Source organism: Athene noctua, chromosome 10 (genome assembly GCF_965140245.1).
Source record: "Athene noctua chromosome 10, bAthNoc1.hap1.1, whole genome shotgun sequence".
Taxonomy (NCBI): Eukaryota; Metazoa; Chordata; class Aves; order Strigiformes; family Strigidae; genus Athene; species Athene noctua.
Window position 1 is genome coordinate 6,617,497 of NC_134046.1, and position 24,342 is coordinate 6,641,838.

Sequence of the window (24,342 nt, forward strand, 5' to 3'; positions counted from 1 at the left end):
AGGTATTTCAGAATTGCTTATTTCAGTCGATTACTGTGCGTAGACAAGACCTCAATGACAAATGGATTTCAAGTGGCAAATATTATTACCTTCTTTCTTTGCTTTTTTTGGAGAAAAGTACTTTATGTACTTCGTAGGTACAAGGTTAAAAGAACCTTTTCAGCTACAAATATTCAAAATAAAAGCCTTTTGTGGCCTTATTAACAATAATTCTTTAAAATAACTGAAATGGGTAATCGCACCGTGCAGTGCAGGGACAAAAACATACGCTTAATTCTGCATTTTGTAACCAGGAGCACTGGTTTACTTTCAGGTACACAGCTCTTGAATGGTCCTGCTGGGTTATCAAGCATCTCTTCTGCTGTTGCAGGCACCACGTCATACCCCCTTCAAATGTGCTGAGCTTCACCTTCAGACAGCAAAACCTTTATGCCTCCTCCAGTTTGACTTACAGGCTCTAACGGGCTGGCGCTTCCTTCTTATTTCGAGTTTAAATTACTCATGTCTGAACCAACACTCAGCTGTTCTTCAACCAACTCTGGTTTAAGCATGTCCTAACTCTCCTACCTAATAGAGACAATAATTTTGTCCCCTCTGTCCCTTCATTTTGTTAAACAAAAGCAGATTTTCCGATCCACTCTCGTGTACAGCCCAATTAGCAACCTGCACGCTGCCTCTTCTTGGAGTTCATCCTTTCTGAACCCTGCAAGTGTTGAAATCCAAACCATGAGACGAGTTCAGGGACTTTTATCCAGTGCTATGTATAGGTGAGATAGGAAAACAACAGCAATAATACAATTAAGTCCTAGAGAGGGGAGGAAGCAGGGGAAAATAAAAAAATAAATCAGAAGGCAGACAAGGCAAGTTTTCTACGGGGCCTCTGGAAAGCAAATCTCAGTGACCTGACATTGTCCCTTTCTTAATGTCTTTATCCCCCTGCCCCAATCTTGAGTCCTACAAACGACTTTCAGATGACACGTAAGCAGCCAGCCACACTGAGGGGGCATTTCAGCTTCATCCTGGAATCACCCTTCTGCTCCTCACTCAAAGGCAATGGCAGGACTCGCCCGCTCCCATAAGCCCGCGCTTCAGCCGAATACACCTCACAGTAAGTACTTCACAGGCTGCTCTCAGCGGCTGTGGGTTTGCGTTTTAACAATTAAACCTCGTTGTTGGGAGCCAACCAGTAGCTTGGAGCAGGCAGAGCTTTTCCTGTATATTACACGTCTCTTTCTGATATTTTTCTGCCTGATTAGTAATCGCTTCTGACAAATCCTTTCGACAGCTCTGAACACCAGCCTTAGCGTTGCAGGGATGCTTCATGCAAAGCCTGACTGAATGCAAATGTTAGGCTAATGCAAGGATGCCTGAGAGCATCTGAGCATTTTCTTGACTGGACACCAGAGGGAGGAGGAGGAAAGGATAACTGACAGTGAAGCTAAAGAACTGGCTCAGGAGCCCTGAAAGAGCTTATCAAACACTGGAGCCAAATACATTTCTGTAATCCGACCAAAATAAATAGCAGCAACCTTGTCTGGGGATGGTACTTCTGATAAAAGACTTGGCAGGGGTAACACGAGGTAAAGTTATGGGGGAAAGAACCCACGTGCAGTTGCACTGAGTGCTGAGGGCATTTTAGCCAGCTCCACCTTACAAACTTTAAACAGATCTGACTGGTTTTGGTTCTGGGGCTACTGCTGTTCCTACTCTGCTTGGCTTCTGTGCCACAATTTGAGTGCCTTTTGGTCCAGTTTTCTTCTGAATGTGAAGAAAAACACGTTTCAGTGATTAACTGTGGATCCAGGGCCATCAGTTTCTGAGTCCTGTACCACAGGAGCATGAAATTTGGAACTGTAAGTGCTCTATGCTGAGACAGAAATGTCAGGACCTTGAAAGAGGGAGGGAGGCAGTTCAAGGAGATTGATACGGCATCTACCTAGGAAGGTGATAGCAAATGCTCAACATGTGGTTAGTATCTTGATTAAAATTTAAAAAAAAAAAAAAGAGAGAGAGATTCAGCAAGATTACCAGGGAACTATTTACTATCTTATTAAAACTATGCTTTTACTTCCTCATCAAATCTTTTCATTATGCCTTCAAGGCATAAGGAGGATTATTAAATGTCAGCCACAATTCAAATAATTAATGTATGGTGTTACTAGATATATGTGCGCTCTCCAGGAGGATTAATAATAGCTGCTATTTTTCTTCCAACCATATTTTCTCCATAATACATATATTAATCATGAGAATGCAGTGCATTTTTTAAACCTCTCTAGTACTGAAAGTCTTTAAGGAACTCACACTTTCAACACTGGAGAATTCTTAATATATTCTGTTCCCTACTTTTTAATTTACTATCAAAATACAAAACCACAGAATCAATGTCCTCAGTTATTTGAAACAGGTCTTTAAAAACAACCAACCAGACCTGTAAATTCAGGAAGCAACCTGTCCCCCGTTAAGATGGATGGACTTTTGTTGCTAACTTACTACAATCAGAACACTTTAAAAAAGGCATCAGAAAAGTACTTTTATATCAAACACTCTTTCCAGGGCTGGCTGGGGGCTGCATTCAGCACACACTTGTCCTCTTAACTCTGTCTCTGCAGTGTGCTCGTCCCTGCAAGGCGCTGAGCACCAATGTGTGTGTGTTGGCCATAAAAACTGCTGCATGGGACGGGGAGGGCAGCAGGGCGGGGGCTTTGCCCCTCTCACATCCCCACTGCCAATGCCAGGGCAGGGAGAGGGAGAGCTGACCCCTCTGCTGTTGATTTTGCACTCAACAGCTGACCTGGATTTTCCCCGAGAGCTTGACACTAAGTCTTCCAGTAATTTAACCCACAGACTAGAAGTGTGCTGCTATGTGAGGTGGGGTGTGCTACCTGAGATTACTTCATAGTTACTATGTGCAGGGCAAGAGTTCCTGTGGATGGACTGACCCCATGACAGGTTACCTACCATCCCCGCTCCCACGGGGGCTGCAGACACCCTGCCCGTAGGGTGTTGTCTGTACCTGCTGATGGCCTCTCAGCAATGCAACCAAAACCAAGCTCAGCAAATAAACATGGCCAGAAGCAACACTTCAGTTGCTTACGACGTGGAGAAGTTTAAATTCTCTCCTCCACTCCCAACTGTATCCCAGGTGTAACCTTCCCACAGTGGAGAGTCATTTGATATCTGATTTTGAACACTGCAAATTACAGAACGTACTACCAACCTTTTCCATCTCTCAAAACAGTTCAGGAAATGCCCATGTTTTATTTAAAATAATTTTTACAAACATGAGATTAGGGTTTGTTATGTAAGAAAAAGTGCAACCACATGTGTAACCATACCACCCTGTTGTGCATTACCAGAACATGTGTAGCCCATGTGTGCACGGGAACTACACGTTGCATGTTCCCCCCAGTACAGCATCAAACAACAAATAATTTTAACCATCTATATGACCTCACAATTGGGGCAGTTCCTGGATCTCAAGACATAAACCATTTCTACAGAGAAGCTTAGTAGAGGTCTTTCATGACATACATTTTTTCTTAAAATTTCATCAAGAAAAATATTAAAGCAGTTTTGAAGACTTACCCCCTCGCTGCACCAGCAACGTGACTTCGCTTCCCTTAGGACATTCAATCAGCATATCCACCACCTGGTTGTGAGTGAGGCTCTGCACATTCTTCTTGTTGACTTCGACTATAAGGTCACCCTCCTTCAGGCCGCGGCACCTTGGGCTGTCCACGATTTGTTTCACTCTTTGGCCTCCCCCACCGGGACTGTCTGCTATAGTAAACCCAAAGCCCATAGGCCCTTTCACTATATGCACAGTTATGAGTTCAGGTTGCGTTGCTATTGAAGACGCCAAGGAGACCGTGTCATTGGGGTAACCATGGGGTCCATTGGAGGAGACCTCAGCTGGGCTGCTGGGTCTCACTTCCTTTGTGCCATTTACTTTCCCTGTTTTACTACTGTGGCTCGCCGGGGAGTCGTAATTTTCCTGTCCATTCACAATGATTGGCTCTTTGTCCAAAATTGCCACGGATGTAACCAGGCTCGTGTTGGGATCATCGGGATCGAAGGGCAGGGGGTAGCCTCGGCACAGTTCGAGGTCCACACTGGCACCGATGGGGATGGACTGGAAGATTTTCACAACTTGAGCGTGAGTGTGTCCCAGCACACAGGTATCGTTCACGCTGACTATGACGTCCCCTGCAGAGGGCACAGACAGATACACCAAACACATACATTTGTGCACCCCAGGAAGGTGAGGCCTAGAGCCTGTGAGCTGATCCGCAGCATCCACAGGGGCCACTCACGGGTAAAGAGCAGCATTTAAGTATCTTTGCAAGGAGTGATGACACTTGGGCAAGCAGGAACTCCCTGTACACAATGAATACACTGCACAAAGCCTTTAGGTACATAAACATTTTCGAAAGTGAAAATGGGATTGGCTCATGCAAAAAATTAATAAATTCAAATGATGGTATATGGCCCATTTAACAGCTATTTTGAAGTCCGAAATATACAGCTGTTACACACTGTGCTACACTGACATATGACAGAAACAAAACTGGTAGCACGAGAGCTGTAACAGAAGGCTCTCAAATACCAACTGCTCAAACACAGTGCCACATGTCATGTCTCAGACATACTTCAGCTTGAAATCTAAGTATTGATTAAGTTATGATTCATTTTTTAACACTAAGGCTGCAGCACAGGGATGCTGTGATGCTCCACCTGCAAGTTGGGAGTTGTGACCTCAGGTGAATCCTAACGGGATTTCATCATGCTGGGCCCGACCTCTGGCAAAACAAATTGGCCCTTGGTGCCTCCATACAGGGAAATGCAAACTAAGCCCACTCCTCTGCCCACGCGTGGCATGGCAGAGACACAAAACCCACAGCGATGCAGCCCTACAAAACTACGGCAGCTGTTGCCACAGCGGGGAGCAGTAACCTGCAGCCTGATGTGGGACCCCACAACTGCTGGCTCCTCTCTGCAGGTGAGCATGGGGAGAGCAGGAGATGGCAGAGCCCCAGCTGGATATTTTGACACCCGAGGTGAAATTCCAGCACATGAAGTGCCTTGCTGTAAGATTTTTAACATATCCCTCAACATGTCACCTCTCTGCTTGCTGATAGGAAAGCTGAATGCTCTCCCCCAAAAAGGGGATGAGAATGACAGTCCTTTATGAATCACACATAAAAACAATTGTTAAAACATAACCAGAGCAGTAATGTTGATTCTGATATAAAGCATCGGTACCTGTTTCCATTTTGCCATCCAGCGCTGCGGGGCCGTCAAGCACCAAACTTTTGATTTGGAGAAATTCATCCGGCTCGTCCCCTCCAACGACGGTGAAGCCGAAACCCCTGCTGCTTTTCCTTAACTTGGTGTGGATGAACTTCCCTTTCAACTCAGAAGGGTTTCGTGTAAAAAATGGTTTTCCTGTGTAGGAAGTTTGGAAAAATCTATAAACAGCCAGGCAAGAACGTTTGATCTGCTTTTTCCTCTGCCCCTCCCCGTTCTAACAAGTACACGGAGAAACGCAGCGGTGTGCTGGGACAGGACTGCACTCCAGCATCCTCTCACCTCATCGCACTCCACCCGTCTCCTTGGATCCAATCATGCAGTAAAAAGAGTGAACAACTCCCCTAGTACCCAGCACTTTGTTAGCTGTGGTTGTGCACACCAAAGCCCCAAGGCTACAAAGGGGAAAATATGCTGCTTTAAAAAATGGAATATATTAAAGCTGGCAATGCTGGCTTAGATGTGTGTCTTATCTCTGTCCTGAAGTGGTTATTTCCAGGAAGGATGGGTCAGGGGCAGCACAAATGCCTCCTACAGAAGGAGTCTACAGAGAGAATTTCAGCAGAAGGGAGTATCATTGTTTTTAACCACTTTGCTTTCTCTCACCCCACTGAGCAAAAAGCAGCTTCTGAGCTCTGGCAAGACACTGGGTAACCTTTAGCATAACCCGCCCTGCCCCACCATCGCTACCACCCTGTGACCTCCTCCAGTGAAAAAAGGGAGGATGCTGATGTTTTATTTCACAGGCTGTCTGAAGCCTTTCCTCTTTCCTTTCTGCTCCTTGCCTGTTGTGGATGAAACACTGCTGTTGTGAAGTGTGGATCAAAGAGCGGCCTGGGACTGGAGCGGCTGTGCTGGAGGGCTGGCAGTGCTCTCCAGGAACACACTTAACAGTGAACAAGGTGCTCTGAAGACAAGTGCATCCTTGCAAAGCATGTTGCACAGGCTCGTGAAAGGGATCATGGTTGCTCTACTTCACAGTGCCAACACGAAACACCTTTGCACTTTTAATTGTTTTTAATGCTTAGAGGGGAAAAGACTGTCCCACTAAGCCCTCTGGTGACAGCTCCAGGATCAGCACCGTGTATCGCAGCCAGGAGAGCTGGCGTACTTTCAAAAACCTCGGCAGTATTGCTGTGGGCCTCTGTTCAGAAAGGAGACCTTGAGGGAGAGTGAGGGGATTTGAGACTTGTAAGCTTTTGACTGGGGGAAAAAAACCCAACAAGTGCACTTGAAGATTATGCATGAGGGGGCAGCATGAGGACTTGCAGTCTTCTGCCTTTGAAGGGTAGCACAGGAACATGGTAATCCTGCACATCATGGGCAGATGCCCTGCTCAGACCCCAAGCTGCAAAAAAGCTCTGACTAACAAAGTGCAACCCAACATCTCGGGTAACAAACACGGCTGAGAGGCAGTGTGCAGTGGGTTTTGGTCCTCCGCTGATTCCTGGTTCAAAAGACAAGCAGAACAAGCACAGCTTGCTGGCATCTGCCTACAAATACAGGGTGAACTTGCCCTGCAGTAACAGGATAGCAGCACCACAGGCTATGTCCCACCTACGGCATTAGGGAGGGGATCACATTTTAAAGGAGTGTATTTACAAAACCCCAGCTGGGAGAGCAGTGCCAGGAGGGGTCCTTGTGCCCACGTCCCCCCCAGCAGTGCCATCAGTGGTAGAGATGGGAACCCCTGGGCATAGGGCTGGAAAATACCTGGAAATAGCTGCTGCAAATGGGGAGCAAGAGAAGAGAAAGCAGCACTGAGTAAAGAAGAGGAAGGAATGAAAGAGAGAAGGAGTCATCAGCGGGTACCGGGACATGTCACTCAGAGTGGTGCTGAGACAGGCTAATGCTCTCCTGTAACATTGCTGTACAATTTTGGTGGCTGGCAGTCAGGAGTGAGTGGAGAGCTGAGTGAGGCTTCTAACATCATCCCCTGCATGATGGGTCCTTTGCACTGCTGTGCACGGATGCTTGGGCAGCCCTTGCTTCACCCTGACAGTGTGAAAGGCAGAGGTGGCACCCACAGATGTCTCCCCGAGGAAGACCAGCGTTTCTGGGGCACACCCCAGATGCCTGGCGGTCAGGGTACCATCCCCACACCTCCTACATTTTTCCTTGCTGCAAGCCTGGATTACTCTGATGTGCTCTAATAACCCTTGGGAATGTGCTGGGGGCTTTGGATACTGTTGAATTTCACATGTCTGCTTTGGAAGGGCTGATCTGCTGCCGCCTGCAGCAGAGAGCACTCCCCGGTTCTTCAGGGCAGTAACGGCTGCCTGGGACAGCAGCACCCTTGCCCGGCTCATGTTTGGAGGCCACGGCTGATCTGCAGAGCACAGGAATATCTCCCAGCTCCTGGGGCCAGCCTTGCTCCGGCTGCTCCCAGCTGTCAGGGTGACATGCTCCAGCCAGATTCCCCCTCTCACCTTCCCCAGCCTCTGGTTCCTGGCAATGCCCATTCACTTGCTGCGCAGTTTAGATGTAGCCAAAGGTGAAGTCCACTTACAACCACTTGTAACCAGAGAGCACTTGTACTGCAACAGGTACAAGTGTGACTCTTTGCCCTTGCTGGCAACTTGATCTGGCAGTGTTTCAGCTCACACTGCAAATTCAGGAACAATTCATGTCCTGTCTGGTTAGTTATTTAAGACAAGCAACTAGTCTGTGAGCAGTTGGCTATACACAGACCACTGACACTGATAAATAAGGCTGTAATAGCCCAAAGTACTTGTAGTTGTTGTACCAAAGTAGGTCCACAGTATTTGAACCTATTATCATTCCTTCCCCATGCAGAGCTTCCCACAGGAGCTTCTACTTAGATTTTTCAGAAACATGATGTAATTTGCCCCTAACACATGGCCGAAGTGCTTGTGCCTCTTTGCCCTCTGTTACTGCAGAAAGTCAGATTCAGCATGGAGGCCTGGTAGCCCTGCAAAGCTCTCTCTTCTGGTGTCCCCTCCCCCAGCTCTTATACCCCCCAACCCCCAAGTTTTCATCTGTATTCAAAGCACACAAAGAGGAGAATCCATAAAGGTGCCGGCCAGACTCATCCATGGCAAAACAGAACCTGGCTGCTCAGATATCACAAATTCACCCAAGACACCCAAGGTCTCCTAAACCAAGGTCCTGCCAACAGCCTATGCACATCACAGCTCCCAAACATGCTGACCAGTTTCCACAGCTCCTAAACTACTAACTTGAAACTCCATCTGCCCGTGAATGCAGACATGGGATGACATGGGCTTTGGCTCTCAAAGTAAAACATGACCATATTAATGCATGTCTGTGTCTTAACCACAGTCCAACATGGTGAGATTTCGTGCTGCTTTTTCAGAGGGAATGTTGACCTGTGAGAACAGAAAGAAATCTCTGCACTAGATCTTATTGTAAGAGCCAAATTCTCAACTCAGTAGAGTTTAGAAGGTGTAAAAGTCTAATCTTTGCATATGCAGACAGCTCTGTAGAAAAGGGTCTCCCATTCTACTTGCACTTGCATCCACCACTTGCTAACTCCCATGATGTTGTAACTCATATTTTCACCACACCTTTTTAAACACTTCGAACGCTGCACAGAGAATAGCCACAATCCTTTCTGGATGCACGCGATCTCATTTGCCTCTTGCATTTGGCAACAACTCTGATCGTGAAACAACTGATCTCAAAATCTATGGGAGTTCAGATAAGCGGGCACATGCCCTGGTATGTGACACTAGTCATGGAGATACTCCCTTTGCTGGTGGATGAGGGAATTTCATTCCCGGGGAAAAAAAACCTTGTTGCACTTTTACAACTGGTTTAACAAGGTTGTTACCTTGCACTGGTGCTTCCCGAACTGCCTCTTGGTTGTTTGAAACATGGTTTGGAGCAGCGGGTGGTGGGAGAGATGGACACTCCTCTGTCCATTCTAGAGAGGGCAGAGAGGGAAATGTTACTCGTTTCACAACAGCACTATGACTCCTGCACGTACACACACTGGGAGTATGGGGTTCAAGCAGAGGAGACGTGAGAAGCATGGCAAGAAAGGAAACAGAATCATGGAGAGAGGGAATAAAATGAATGGAATGTCCAAAAACTAGTTCTGGAGGACTGTTTATGTTCAGGTCAACTGATCCATTTGCTGTGACACCCCACCTCACACTCAAACTTGGGACTTGATTTGCATCTAAGTGGTCTTGACATTTATATGAAATCTATTCCCCATGGCACTCACGGCATCTAAGTAGAAGAGCTGATGTTGCAGGAAATGGGGCTGCAGGAGGAATGTTGAAGCCTCAATAATTTTTCCCCTTGGATAATAACTGTTGTGAAGTAACTTGGTGTGAAAGCTACAAAGGTACCAAAACAAACCCAAATGCCACAGACCCCTCACTGCAGTTGGCTGCATTTAAAGGAAAATAAAATAAAATAAAAAAAAAAAAAGTAAAAAGGGGAGAAAAAAAAGAAAAAAACCCAAACCCAAAACATTTTAAATTACTTCAGACGTTAAGAACGTGACAACATCCAAAGGTTTTGGGTTAAGAAGCCTCTCATGCAGAGGAGTTTCTCTAGTGCACCTGTAAATGCCCACTCCTCACCCCCTTCGACAGTCTGACTACCAGTGCAGACTGGAACAACATGAGCTACAGTGAGTAACTTGATGGAGCAGATTAAAGAGGAAAACGTGTGTTTTAATTGTTTCTGGGAAGCCTAGAAACTTTCCTAGAAATAAAGGACATGAAAAGAAAAATCTCTCCCCATTAACAGGGATGAAAGCTACTATGTTTAAGTAGTTATATTTTCTCCTTTGCTGTGTCTTATGTGAGGGGGCAGATGCAACCTTTCCTACGCATGTCAATTTGCCTTTAAACGCTAAGGCCTCAGAAGGAAGGACAAACACGTTGGCATGGTGCTGCCAAGGCGAGGGAGGGCACGTTCCTTCATGAAAACCCCAACCATCACACCCTCGGTGGTGCCAACCTTCTGGTGGCTGTTGCTGTTGCTCAAGCTGTTTCTTCCTCTTTGCTTCAAGAACTGGGTTTTCATACTGTGTCTTCCGGTTGATGTGGCTGGAGATGAAAGAGAGCAGTAAATTAGGAAACCCTTTATGTGACAAGCAGGAATGACAGCCAGGCATGAAACTCCTCTGAGGAAAGGAGTAAAATACCAAGCAAACCCAACAGCAGTGTTATGTGGAGCAAGGCCCACCTAGTCATGCCGAGAAGCATATTTAAGAAAACAAGCAGATTCTTGTACTGATAGGATGTCTTGAGTAGGAATGGCTAATTCCTTCAAATACATTAAAGTAGTGACCTATCTGTGAAAAAATGAAATTAAAGCAGAAAAGGCACTCTGTCTGATTGCATTTTAGAAGACAGGCCTGTATCATCCCTGCTTTAATCAGATTCCCACAGGTGCAATCATTCCCTGGCTCACTGAAGTTAAAAACCCCCAAAACCAAAACCCAACAACTGGTAACATCTGTCAGCTATCTGATCAACGCACAATGTTAACAGGGTGTCTTAAAACAAATCTGTGGGGATGAAGGCTATGAGCTGAAGAGCTGGACTCCAAATGGATCAAAATATATTCAGAATCAAATACTCCCACTGGAAACCAACATTTGATGAAACTTCAGCTGTTCTCCTGGGAGGGCCATTAGGCAGCTTTTAACCTGTGTGAGATGTTTAGAGCCAATACTTCTTGCCAATCTCAGGAAAAGGAAAAAAAAAAAAAAAAAAGCCGTCCAACCCCAAACACGGCCGCCAAGCAATGCACCCCGCAGAGGATTAACTATTTTATGAAACCAAATGACAAACACCAAGCACAGATGCCAGGGCGGTGCGGGCAGGTCTGGGGACTCTCTGCAGCTCAGATGAGCTGCTCATCAATTGTTCATCAGCAATTTTTTAATAGTGATTCTGCTACAGCAGAGAAGCAGGTAAACCTTAGCAAATTATACTAGCTTAAAGCTCATCTTTGTATTCAAAGTGAAGTTTACCATTAAGAACTTGCTATTTTGTCTCTTCTCCCATGTTTTTATCAAAAAAACCCCCAACAAAATGAATAACCAACCACTTTTCCAAGTAATTACTATAGAAGCACTCTAGATAGTTATGTTCAGACTTTTTCCTGCTAAAGATCAATATTAAATCACTGGAAAAATATGTAACTAATCAAATAAAACCAGCTTAAGTTCTGTAAAAGATTTCCCATTTCAAGGTATCTTCAGAAAGTTAAGAAAAAATGATAACTACTTTAAAATCATATAAACTTTTTCATTACACAGTTGCTTTTTAATAAAAACTATTATGCAATAATAGAGTGCCTGAACTGGAAGGGACAGAGACAAATGCTCAACTTATAACCATCTTATGAGCTTATAGACAAAAAGTAAAATAAACTTATGTGTCACTGCTGTTACTTTCCTATTTAATTTCATCACTAAGGAGTGCCACAAAACTAACAGGCATATATATAAAAAGTGACAGGAAAAAATGCTGTAAAGACCTCTTGGCATGGCATTTAATAGCCGAAAAATATTCTTGATGTCTTTGGTAAATAAATGTCAAGCCTTAATTACACAGTTTGCTAACCTTGTTTCCCTAGGCACAGATGCTAGGGTCAGAAATGAGGCAAAGCAGACAGAAACTCTATTCCATGTCTACTCTGAGGGCAGTCATAAGCCATCCTACTAGACAGGAGTATACACATAATTAAAAATTCATTTTATGGGGTCAGTGATGAAACAAAACTCAGATCTCTGGCTTCCCAAGGGAGTGATCTGACATCTAGATAAAGAAGAAGCTGTTCTAATTCCAGAGAGAGTCCCATTAAACCTGTAATTCTATTCACAACACCACAGCCTGGTGCAAGAAACTCTGCCACGGCTGTTTGATCCTACAGGCACATCCATTTCTCCTTCTGAGTATCTTCTGACTTGTAACTGAATTGGTGGTCTCCTTTGCACACTCGTATTTTGATCGCAGCACTATACAAAGGGGATGGAGCTCAGTCAATTGCACACTTGTTAATGTTTTCTGGATAAAAGTATTTTGTGAGGTGCAGGGGCTCCTGCACACCCCAACCCTGGGGCACTCCTGCCTTCCTCGAGCTCACCCCTGAGCTCAACCCCCTCCCAGGGTGCTCCTGTCTCACCTGAGCCCACTTCCACGCCGGGGTGCTCCTGCCAGAGCCCACCAGAGGATGCGGAATGGCAAGGCAGGGCTGCCCGCTCCCAGCCCTCATAGCATCCACCAGCCTCTCAGGGGCCAGGGTCTCCTCCTCGGTATGAGATACTACCAACAAAGAGGCAGACCGTGGTGGAGGAAAGCCTTCCTCCACCTGACAGCCACACTAGAACCCAAGAGCAGCACTTACTCTACATAGTAGACACCATATACGGGATCCTCAATTTTCTCCCAACCAGCAGGCAACTCTGGAAATAAAAAAAAGCATTATTGAAGCCTTCGGTGCAGTTTTATCTGACAGGTAGCCGCTCCTGCTCAGCATGTAAAACCCATCAATAGCTCAGACTTCGCTTCGAACACTTCAGAACGATCCCAGCCCCCTTTTAAAGGCTGGCATGGCAACCCCACAGCCTGTCCTACTGGTGCTGGGTTAGCGGGAAGATGCCCATGCCAGTCAATTTTAGATTTGCTCTTCGCATTAAATGAACAAATGATCAATAAATTTCCTTTCTGGGAGTGTACGAAGCAGCCTCCTGGTTTCACCACCGTGGGCAGACTTGGCCCTGGATGGAGCACTTCAGCTGAAGTCAGTACAGGCAACAGGCCAGAGGCATTTTTAATGCCAGACGATGAAGATGAGAGAGATTATGGCAAACGACTGTAGCACACTAACAGCGAGACCACTTTCATCTCCTGTGCCAGGGCCAAGCCATTTATGCTCACCATTGCTGAAAAAAATTTTTTTTGGACTCTTTTCTTAAGGATTTACACCGCATTGCTCAGCCATGAGCCCAACACAAAAGCGCATCTTGAAACAGGACAAAGTGAATTTAATGTAAACGCCCAGACTATGGAATCCACCCAAGTGGGGCTGGCACACACAGATGTATTTCACTGCATAGCACTTAATGTAAAAACACATATTGCCATAATCACATGTAACAGAGATTTCCTTTTTTAATTAGCATAATTAACAAAAAACAGTTCTAAAGATGAAATTAACATTTGGAAATGTATCCACTTTTGTTCCTGTTGATTTTCTAGACTGCACATAGTACTTTAACTATAATTAGTGAACGTAATAAAATCACTTCAGCATCCAACTGAGGGTTATTAAAACTGTATGTATCACTTAAGGGCCTGATCCTTGTTCCCTCTCATTTAAACACAATGTTCCTGTTGGCTGTGGGTACCGAAATAATCATCCTATTAACAACACAGTGGGGGGGGGTGTGGAATACGGTGAATCAACTTGAATGAAGGTTCCACCATGCTACGGACTGTGCAAGTGTGGTCCCACAGATTCTGCACATTCATTCAAATAATAATTTTTAAAAAGCGCCATTGTCAGAAAACACAAGTTCAAATACCCCATGCAAAATAATTCCTCAAAATTTATCACTAAATTGACAAGACTGATGGTAAATAATCTATGTTTCTTTATTATCAGATGCAAAGACTTATTTTCATTAATGGCATCAATTGCTCAGCCAATACAATCAACAATGGCCCATTAATTAGAATAAATGTAACTAGTTCTGCATTTATAGAATTCAACTATGCTGCCATAAGGACAGAAATATCTCCAGACTGGAAATTAACAGAATCTATATAAACACACATAGACTAATTATTCAAAGTTTATGTTTGTGTTCAGAATTGGCTGGAGATCAGATGAAATCAATTTTCATGGTTTTTGCTCCACGTGTCCCTTATGTGCAGATATAAGGTAGGTTTTCCATTCTTATCATTACTTTATCCTTACTCGGTTTAACATCTTTGGATTCCTTGAGACATAAGCAATTAAATGCAAGCCAGTGCTAACTTTTGGGCATGAAAATACTCCACAATTTTATCAGAGGATCAATCTGAAATGTATGCTTCAGAAACGTATTCCTTTACACCGTGCAAGCATATGTGAGAAAAAGTCAGAAAGCTAGAGGCCGATCTTGAAAGTCTTTTCAAAAGGGAACTCTCAGGTTTGCAAAGGAGTCCCATATGGTGAAAACACTGTGGGACTGCCTTAAAGAGTTTCAGTGCAATTAAATTAAGACCTAGCACGCTGTCAGGGAAATCACAAGTTGTGGCAGCCTTTTAATTGGTTGTACTACAGTGAAAGTAGAATGGTAAAGAGCAAGCTGGGGGTGGAAGAAAAATAAAAAGTGAATGAGGGAGGGGAGAAGTAATGCGTAAATGCCTTAAAATGCCTTTTCCACATTTTTTCGAGCTAAATATATTTTGTCTATTTTGTACTATTAAGTGTTTTCTACTTTAAAAGTTTAAAAAACTTTTTTTCTTTTTTTGTTTTTCTTCTGTTCAAAAAAGGTTGTGGTATTAATTTTTTTTTTCTTTTCTTTTAAAGAATTTTCACAGAAGGTCAGAAAACCAGCACTCTCCTAACCCAAAAATGGTATTGTGTCAAAATTTTCACAGTTTTCTATCTCTGCAGCTTTCCATTTAAGGAACACATCTCTTATGTTTTCTGAAGTAACAGTACACAAAACTGCAGCTGTCAACACGTTACTTGTTGATTATGTAGATGCACTTTCCAACTTCTAAAAGCCTCTGAGAATTCTCTCTAAAGCAAAAGGCAATACTCTCCATAGCTATGCTGCAGTAGCTTCTTAGTAGCTTTAAGCGATTCATCTCCCTTCTCTACCTGTCCTGCCAAACTGAAGATGACCCAGAGCATTAGATTTTATCACAAATAGGAGATTTCCAAAAAAGTTTTGCATCATTAGGAGCCTGAGTGAGCCATATGGCTTTTATTTTGTCTATACACACATCAGTCTGCAGTCTCAGAGCCTCTGTCAGCAGGTAAAATCCATGGACAAATACCCAGTTTTACACTTTTAAGCCTGTGGTAAATACATGGATTCCTACTGAGGTGCTCTTGTGTAGTATCCTTCCCTATAGAGGGGATGGATGGATTCATAAAAACGAACTTCTCCAACCACTAGGTATTTGAGTCACACCTGCGCATTGCTATAAAGGAGCTTGAGATAACCTCAGTGTACTCAGCTCTTACTGCTCCCTGTGAGGCCAGGAGAATCTGCCCAAGTACACATCAAATTCTACTCTGAAGGTTAGATTTTTGTGTCCTTGCATACAGCCTTCTGTTAAAAAGGCTGATGTATTACTCCACAGTCAACCCACCTCTTTGGAAAACAAAAAGTTGTGCCAACTGCTTCAAGTTTTAGTTTTCTTATATTTAGAACAGAAACTGTTGATAAGCTAAGGAGAAAAATATCTGGTGCCAACCAGTTTATACCAACCACAAGGACGGTCAGTGAATGGGCCGTGTGTTTTCATACCCCCTCCCTAATGTTGCCGTGACCAACTGAGACATTCGAAAATGTCTTTCTTTACACTGCAACATTTGCAAATCTCAAGAGAGTATCGATGGGCTGTGAGTTCAATAAAGCTTATCTGCATTATAACAAAGGGGAACATCTCATGATGTTTGAGCAAAACACTTGTGTACCTAAGTGCCTGCAGAACTGGGGTTAGGCTTATCAATTAATGAGTTTCCCTGCATCTATTTTTTCAGTTCTTCTCTCACACCAGATCCTGATACCAGACTGAAAGAAGCGAACATTTCCACCTCCTTACTGCCTCTAAATTTGCTTTTTAAAATCTTTCTCTTATTTTAAGTCACCCTTTGTGAAGAGCTTCATGAGAAATCTTTGCAGGTTGTTTGTGTGCATCCAGCTACTTCTGATGTTACTTGATCTGCTGCTGATTATTTGTATGAGCTGTGCATAATACTAACGTACCACTAAAGCGACAGCATTCTTCTTTAAAATGTCTTTTCTTTCAAATTCTTGCACTAAAAGTAGTTAGGCCTCCAACATTATTCCAGGTATATTATCCAGAACAACACTTCCTGGGGTAGTGTTAGAAGTCCACTCAATAGCTGCTGGCTGATGATGCTGTATAAATCATCACACAGAAGCAGGAAGCAGAATACACTTACTTGCAAGTCATTACAGAAACCAGAGGTTAATTCTCTGGTAATACAATCCTCCACCACGCAGAACTATAAACTGTAAATACAGTCCTTTTTGAAAGCAATAACAGAACTAGTGGAAATAAAATCCTATGCAACCTCTTACGCCTTTCAGCTTTCCAAGTGCACTAGAGCATGGCTGAACAGAAATAACAACTACCTCCACCATCAGTATAAACAGAATGAGCACCGCTGAGATTAGATATCAAGACAGCGTTCTTCACAAAAAGATGCAGCAAATAAAAGTGTACCACATCACTGAAAATCATCTGTTTATAAAATCACCTACTGAGGCAAAATTTTCAGCTGTTTCATTCACAAGCTCAGCAGAAGCATCTTATGTAATATTTAAATTTTCTAAAACACACTTTGCTTCTCTGTCTGGGAAATGTCTTTGGCCCCAGTGAAAAAGCATCGTTAGCCACTTGATTTCAACTTTGGCATCTGTGAGCTTTTTCCTGGAGCCAGTGATGCCAGTGGAAAAGTCCCTGACTTCTGCAAGGTCCAGGACTTCAAACAAACTTTGCAAGATTAAGGCCCTCCAGCTTTCTTTAAACTCTGAATCAGTAAGAAAAACACTGTAGATGTGAAGCTAGGGGAAGATTAATGCTTTGTGTGCTAGGGGAGTTTTGCTGATAAATTAGGCTTGCTGAAATAAAAAAACTGAAAGATGCAAAATGATACAAAGGAGAAAGTAAGTAATTAAAGGCTTAAAACAGTGCAGTTGAAGTCAAACATCAAAACGAGAGATGGATGATTTACCTAGTTCACTGTCCAGTTCCTCCGTGTGTACCCCTTCTTCTCCAAGGAAGAGCAGTAAATGAGACAGAAAAAATTAAAAGAAAATTTCAGATACCAGCACCAAGTAAGAAATTCCCTACAGCAAACAGCAGAACCAACACTAATTTTCTACAGACTGAGCCCAAGCTTCCATTTATCACGCTTTAGTGATCAGAATATTGATGGATCTGATGTAGATAATGAAAGAACTGGTTCTTGCATTCTCAAAATATCTCTATCAGTTGACGACTTCCATGTCAGAGTTTGATATGGCAAAGTAATACATTTGTGTTGCTCTCACTGTAGTGAAGCTTCTCCCTCCTATCTGTACGGTCCAACCTTCGCCATCTATTCTGTAGACACACAGATCTATCAGAAGGCCAGACCTGAATATTAATAAAAAAATCTGAGAGGAAAACCTTGTATCTAAATAAGAACTAACGTAGCAAGGTTTTCAAGAAAGTACCTCAATTTATGTGCATACAAGGTCCAATTGACTTCACTGTAACTATTCAGATGATTTAAGATAGACACGAAGCAAAGTGCCTTGTTTAAAACTGGAGGCACAGGCCCATGCTGAAGTCCAGATGTACTGGTGAGGAATATACAGGAATGCACCAGTTTTAGCAGGGCACCCGGGACAAAGATCACATAATTTTTCAAAGACACAAAGCCATCAATATTCACTGTTGCTCTATTTATCATTATCTGCTCCATATTCATAAGTTAACAGTGACACAGATGATTAAAGTATTGCTTAGCCTATAAATAATAATAATGCAGTCTGAAAATGAAGGATGATGACAAAACCAGAACAAAGATGGTAAAAGCAGTCTTGGACCTAATACAGTAAAGTATAAGCCACATAAATGAATGATAGAAGCGAGCAGAAGACGTAGTGTCACAGCATTGCTTTTGAAAATTTGGACACCTAAAAAACCACGACCTGTTTGCAATATATTCTACCGAAACAGTTGTTTAGGACCATTGGCATGAAATATGACTTGCAATTTCCTTTGGTAGCCTAAACAACTAGAAACAACCAAAAACTTGTTAGGGACGCATATCCTGATGAAGAAAAAACACAAGGCAACTGCACCCAAAGAAATCTGAAACGACATCTAACATTTATAAAAACCACAAACAGGATGGGATTGAGCCTGAAAGCTCACGGGCACACACACACAACAAACAAACCAGAAAATTCCCACTGACTTCAGTGGAAACACACCCAAGTGACCCTTGCCAAAAACGTCCAGCTTCTATGATGCAGTAAAAATAACCTTCTCTCTTCTTTGTGCTCACATTGTTTTGTGAAATACAATTACTTATGTGCAAAGCAAGATTTGAGCAGCCAAGCAAACAGTGTAGTGCACTGTTGTACCTATGAAGCAACTGGTTTAACTGCTGAATGTTAAAAATATTAATTAATGAGAAACTTAGTGAATGAAGTGAAGGGGTGTGGGGAAGGATGAAGTTTGCTGATTTTAAGGACCTCAAACAAAAATGCCACTCCTCCCCAAAATGATGAACTTAATTAAATACAAAACCACCAACTGTATGTTTCTAATCCTGATGAAATAAATTATTCCAACGTTTGTTTTATAACTGCTAAGAGGACAAGAGAAAGACTTTCCCATCTGCAAGGGGACTTAAAACTGTTTAAGAGAGGAGCTCAGCCACCCGTTGTTGTTTCATCCTACCCTGGCCCAGAGCACAGCGTGGGACACACTGACCCACAGCGGCACGTGCTGCTTGTTGGCATCACCGGTGGTGGGAGTCTTGGTGGTAGAGAAAGCCAGGACAGAAGTTGTGCTTCAGGGAAAACTACCCTCTGAAAGAGGAAAGCTTATGGCTGAGACTTAGCAACCTCCTCTTTAAAGTGCCAGTAATGCTCAACTGCAAGGAGGAGGGAGCTTTGCCTGCATACGCTATTATTTAATTTTGTTCCAGTTCTGATTACACACTGACATATCCATTTTTAGGCGCAGAGCAAGGCCTTCATTAAACCATCTCCCTCCACTCGCTCCTTGACAGACGATGCCAGTTGCTAAGATCTGAAACAGGCATCAGCTCGGTACGCTCAGGTTTTGCCTGGGCTTTGGAGGTATTGTGCATTGTGCACTAGGAAGCTGGTGTGAGGCTTCATCACAGCACCAAAGGTTGCACAGGCAAATTCTCACATCCTGCAAAATCTCACACGTGAAAGGAAGCAGACATTGAAAACCTGCATGTGTAAAAATAGAGCAATTCTGGAGGCCAGATTTGAACCTACCAGTAAAAAAGGATTGAGTTAATTATTTTCCAGAATAAAATCACAATTCTGATTGAGCTGACTCACACCAGTAGGAGGTTAATCATATTACAAAAACTAATTTTACTAGGACAGCACCAACACTGATGAAGTAAATCTTTCCATTTTAAAGATATGTCTACCATGATAGCATCGTGTTAGCCAAAATTGTGTATTAGAATACCATCACCTTTCCTGGTCAGTAGACCAAAATTTCCACACAGGTTTTCCTAAACATTTAAGTTATTTTCATCACGATTCCCTTTTTCTTCCAGCATGTCCTAAAGGATGCAGTGAAAGAACCTCCTGTAACAGTCCTGCATTTGGCTGCTCTAAATTGGACAGTGGCTTGCATTTCCAACATCTCAAGGAATACAAAATTACGTCAGTGTAAACTTTCAGTGGCAAAACTCTACACTTTCAAATGGAATTTGTTTTCAGCAATCATAACACTAAGTGGACTGTCAGAATTTAACCGTAGAAGTGAAGCAATTTAGTTATTTCTGCTCAAACAAGGAAATAACAACATAACTCTTTCAATTCATGTAAAGCAGGTGGTTGAAGCGTAACACAATGGAGCACACAGAGACTCAGTCGCTTTCCTCCTACACAGCGATCCAAGGAGCAAACATGTTAGAAAGCTTTGAGTCTTGTTCAGCATCAGTGACTATTTAAATGCCTTTGCAAGAACAGAGGCCTCTTACTTCCAGCACCTCTTTGATTTTTATTAAATGATTTGCCATCTCAGTATCTATTTTACTTACACAGACAGTGATTCTACAACAACATAACGGATATTGTCTCTATGCACTTACTAACAAACCTTTTTTTTTTTTTTTAGAAGTATTTCTGAACACAGGTTATTGGAAAAGGGAAAAAGAAAGGAAGAAAACAACCTAGAAACGGACCAACCATCTTATATTACTTCAGCATTTTCAGTCTCTTACCATCATCTTCACATTCTTCTAGAGGCTTCTGCTGTTTGTTCAGGCACCGTGGATCTAGCCAAGATGTTGTTTTTGTGTTATGGCTGGAAACCAAAAATGGAAATATGACCTTTGTTAATAAAGCAGAGCTGAAGTATCAGTGACATAAGAGTAGATATCCTCATTATTCAACAGACCTGAAGGCATACTTCTGCTTCAGAAGAAACGGCATTACAATTTGATGTTTTGCAAACTAGTCTACCAAATCACAAGAATCTTGGCATTGAAAACACAACGGTGAAATTTGAAAATATACAAATCAGCATTCCTGACTGGAAGGACGCGTGTGAAAACTGCAATATTATAATGTTAATTTCCAAACTTTCGCCTTTGGTGGTTCATTTCTTAACGCCAGGAGCTGTCTCTGAGCCATATGCCTCCTGATGAAAAACCAGAAATTTCCCTTCCTCCCCAAACCATGCAGTAATCATTGTTCCTGAAAAAGACCTTTGACACTTGTTTAGATTTGACCCAAGCATTAGTCAAAATTTCCAGTGAAAACTTTTTAATTACACAAATAAAAATGTTCTGTCAAAGCCTTTGATTGAAGTTGAACAGCTTTACTTTCAACTCTTCCTTTCTACAAGTCCCCTGACAGTATTGTGATGCCAGTCCCAGTGGCGAAGGCTGCATAGTAAACAGGCTTAAAATACCTTTTTCTAGAAATTATTTTCTCCCGTCATTTCATTTGCATACACAGACAATCTTGTAATATAATGCCTCTTCTACAACCTGATGTCATCTTCCAAAGCATAACCGGCAAATAACCTCTAGTCCCTGAGGTATCATTTATCTAGCTTAGCCTTTAACACTGCTTAACAGTTTTAAGTTTCAATACCATAGTAATGCTATTTACTTCTACTTTAAGGTCTCAGAGAGGTTTACAAACTTAACCTTAGCCTCACAACAGTCTCATGAAGCTAGAAATGCTGTAATGAGGGCTATACTCCCTGAGGAACTAACAACCGACCAGAAAACTTGTATTTTACTTCAGGAAGAGGGGACTGCCCTGCTCCTAGGATCCTAGGAGTATGTAAATAAAAGGTCTGTGTTTCACACATCCTACTACCCAGCCCTCCTGAGGCAGGACGAGCAAATGTGTTTAATCCTTTTGTATGCTTCAGAGCAATTAATCGCCAACTAGAAAACTGAACGGCAGAAATTCAGCAAGTCAGGCAAATTAACAGCAATAAAGCAGAGGGGTTCTGCCAACTTATAAATAAGAAAGTCTGTAGTCTAGCTGAGAAAGAGGGCGGTGGGAGGAGAGCAATAGAATATTTGCATATTTCTTGCAACTTTGTCTTGCTAACCAAAAGCTCACAACAGTGTAGTTTGTTGAGACAGAAAATTTAGCTAAACACCTTTGAGATCATACACTTGGAGGGACAGGATTGTGTTAGAGCTGTAACATGCACAGATCTATGTGCACGGTAACGAGGGACCGGGATACTCTGGGTAATGAAAATCCCAGTTAAAGCACCAAAGAAACGTATCTCAAGAGGCAAATATTGCTTCAGCTACAAGCCATCAAGACCAGTTATCCGACATGCAGCTCTGGCCCCACTGGACCTGCGCTGGTTCTGTGCAGGCAGCTCAGATGTTCCCATACTGTTCCCTTCAGCACCCTGACTTGATAATCCAAAGTGCCGTAGATGATGGTACAGACATCTGAGCCAGCTTGGGTCCACACAGCTCATTAGCTTGCTCTCTTAATTTGATACAAATCAAACTAAATTGTTTCTAGGCTCAGGGTGTCCTTAGAATTAATAGAACTGCAGTCATTCGGTGCTGCATTCACATTAACACATTCTTGCACAAAATCACCCACTATGCGTATGCATCCTCAAAATGGTCAATCTGCACGGCAGGGAAGGAAGCAGTTGGTGTGCGACAGGATTTTCATGTCAGACAGACAGTTGTGTATGTAGGCTACATTTTTCTACCACATACATGATTCTCCTGCAAAAGGACTAACAAGTTTTTTTAAGGCGCTACAGTCCAGCACTGCAAAGAGAACACACACACATAGAGAATACAGCAGCCATCGGGGAGGTTGCTGGCAGCAGCACAACCCTTGGCTGAAGCACCTGCAAGAAAAGACAGCAGGGGCCCACGTGGGGACAAAAAAGGGAGAAACTGTCTGCTTGGGCAGCATTTAGTGTTCATCATCTGTCCTCCTCCAGGGAGGAAAATGGCAGGCTGGATGGGCTGTTACTCAGGCTGTGTTACATACATTAAAGCCAGAAAGTACGTCAAAGAATGAGGCACCCTGAGGACATAATGAGGGGCATAATACTGTGTTCGGGATAATGAACACATTTCAGTTTCATCTGATATGCAGCTGATGAGAATTTACATTGTGCCTTCTAGACTCTGGCTTACACTAGGGGGCTGGTGGAGCCTCTTCAGGTAATCGAGAGCGCCCTGGAAAATGGCCTTTTTGACAGCAGCCCTCTCCCAGGTGGTGAAGAGCTACTGCGGTGCTCTCAGTCCTCCCAGCTCCTCAGATCTTCTGGCACTCTTCTCTGATGTATTCCCCTGCTATTGCAGCCAAGGCAAAACCTGCTCTGATGAACCTTTCCTTGGCCCTGTCCAAAAGTCCACTCTCCTGCTGACGGAGAGGGGCATCCCCCTCAGTGCCCTAATCCAGCATAATTCTCCAGGGTACCAGGAGGGGCATTAACAGATGAAGTTCTTCTGTACTAACTGGTCACTGGCTTCTGGTACACAGACAGAGGATCTCAGTTTCCAAAACCGCATTAAACAGACCATCAAATCCAAAATCAATTCCTCAGCCCCTCCTCTACTTAGGCAGCAAAGGGCTTGAGTTTCAAAAGCTAATTGAATTTTAATGTCTATCTAAACTCTGTGCAAGAAATCTCTTCCACTTATACAGGTTCCATTTTATAAGTTACTCCTCTCTCAATAAATCTAGACAGGTATAATTAGAGACTATTATTTATGGCATGAAAAGATCAATATCATCATAAAAATGCTGACAGAACTTGGCTCTTAGGCAAAGACTGCAGAGCACAAGGTACTTTTCCAAAGTTACTCTGCCTGCTCTGTACTGAGCCATGCCTTCTGCAAACCACTGGAGCATGTTAACATGCTTGGCCCATTTGCTCTTGATGAGAGGACAACACACAAAGTCCATTCCCTGGCTCTGCTACTGCCTGTGCACATGACCGGAGGAATTCTCTCTGCTGCATTATGCACAGAGGCAGGCTCCAGAAATGAAGTCTCAGCCCTTTCAATTAGGAGCTTTCATTCCACCCGTGGAAACAACTGGCCCATATTTTATAAGTGTCTGTTGCTTTTGTAACTACCCTCATAAAACAAGCAATTCCCTCTGCCTTTGAACTCAGGAGTAATTTGGATGTTAATCCAATCAGGAAATGCAAAACCTCTTCAGAAGCAGTAAAGAACTTACAGCTCTGCCACATAACTGCATTATACTAAATATTTAATACACACACAAAATGCATCCATAGAGGTTTACTTATGTCCAGAGAGAGAGAGGGAGAGACATGGAATCAGAACAACAAAAATGTGCTTTACTCTATAAAATAGACTTCTCCGTTCTCCGTGTAGGCCATCTCCCAGTTTTCCGGCAGAGGACCTAGGTTATCCTCGGCAGAAGGAGGTAGGTATTGAGGGAGGTTCTGAGATGGTTCCGTGGTGGGAACGTTGGTGTGGCTATCAATCGCAGACGGTGGGGCTGTCTCTCTTACGATATGCGTATTATGCTCGTCTTGGTCACCAGACTCTGCTGTAGAATAAACAAGCACAAAC

The 24,342-nt window shown here is 43.2% G+C and overlaps 1 protein-coding gene across 15 annotated transcripts in view; it reads right to left on the reverse strand.

The window, feature by feature from the left end:
* MAGI1 (membrane associated guanylate kinase, WW and PDZ domain containing 1) overlaps positions 1–24,342 on the reverse strand; it is a 354,965-nt gene that overhangs the window by 51,643 nt on the left and 278,980 nt on the right. For 11 of the 15 annotated variants that reach the window (XM_074913910.1, XM_074913908.1, XM_074913907.1 and 8 more), the window contains exons 5-12: positions 24,109–24,319; positions 20,509–20,591; positions 17,251–17,289; positions 12,670–12,727; positions 10,270–10,358; positions 9,125–9,217; positions 5,266–5,448; positions 3,589–4,209 (exon numbers count right to left, since the gene is read on the reverse strand). In XM_074913910.1, coding sequence (XP_074770011.1) covers positions 3,589–4,209; positions 5,266–5,448; positions 9,125–9,217; positions 10,270–10,358; positions 12,670–12,727; positions 17,251–17,289; positions 20,509–20,591; positions 24,109–24,319 — 1,377 coding nt within the window. The remainder of the gene's footprint in view (positions 1–3,588; positions 4,210–5,265; positions 5,449–9,124; positions 9,218–10,269; positions 10,359–12,669; positions 12,728–17,250; positions 17,290–20,508; positions 20,592–24,108; positions 24,320–24,342) is intronic. The other 4 variants (XM_074913919.1, XM_074913918.1, XM_074913903.1 and 1 more) reach the window with 1 other exon arrangement.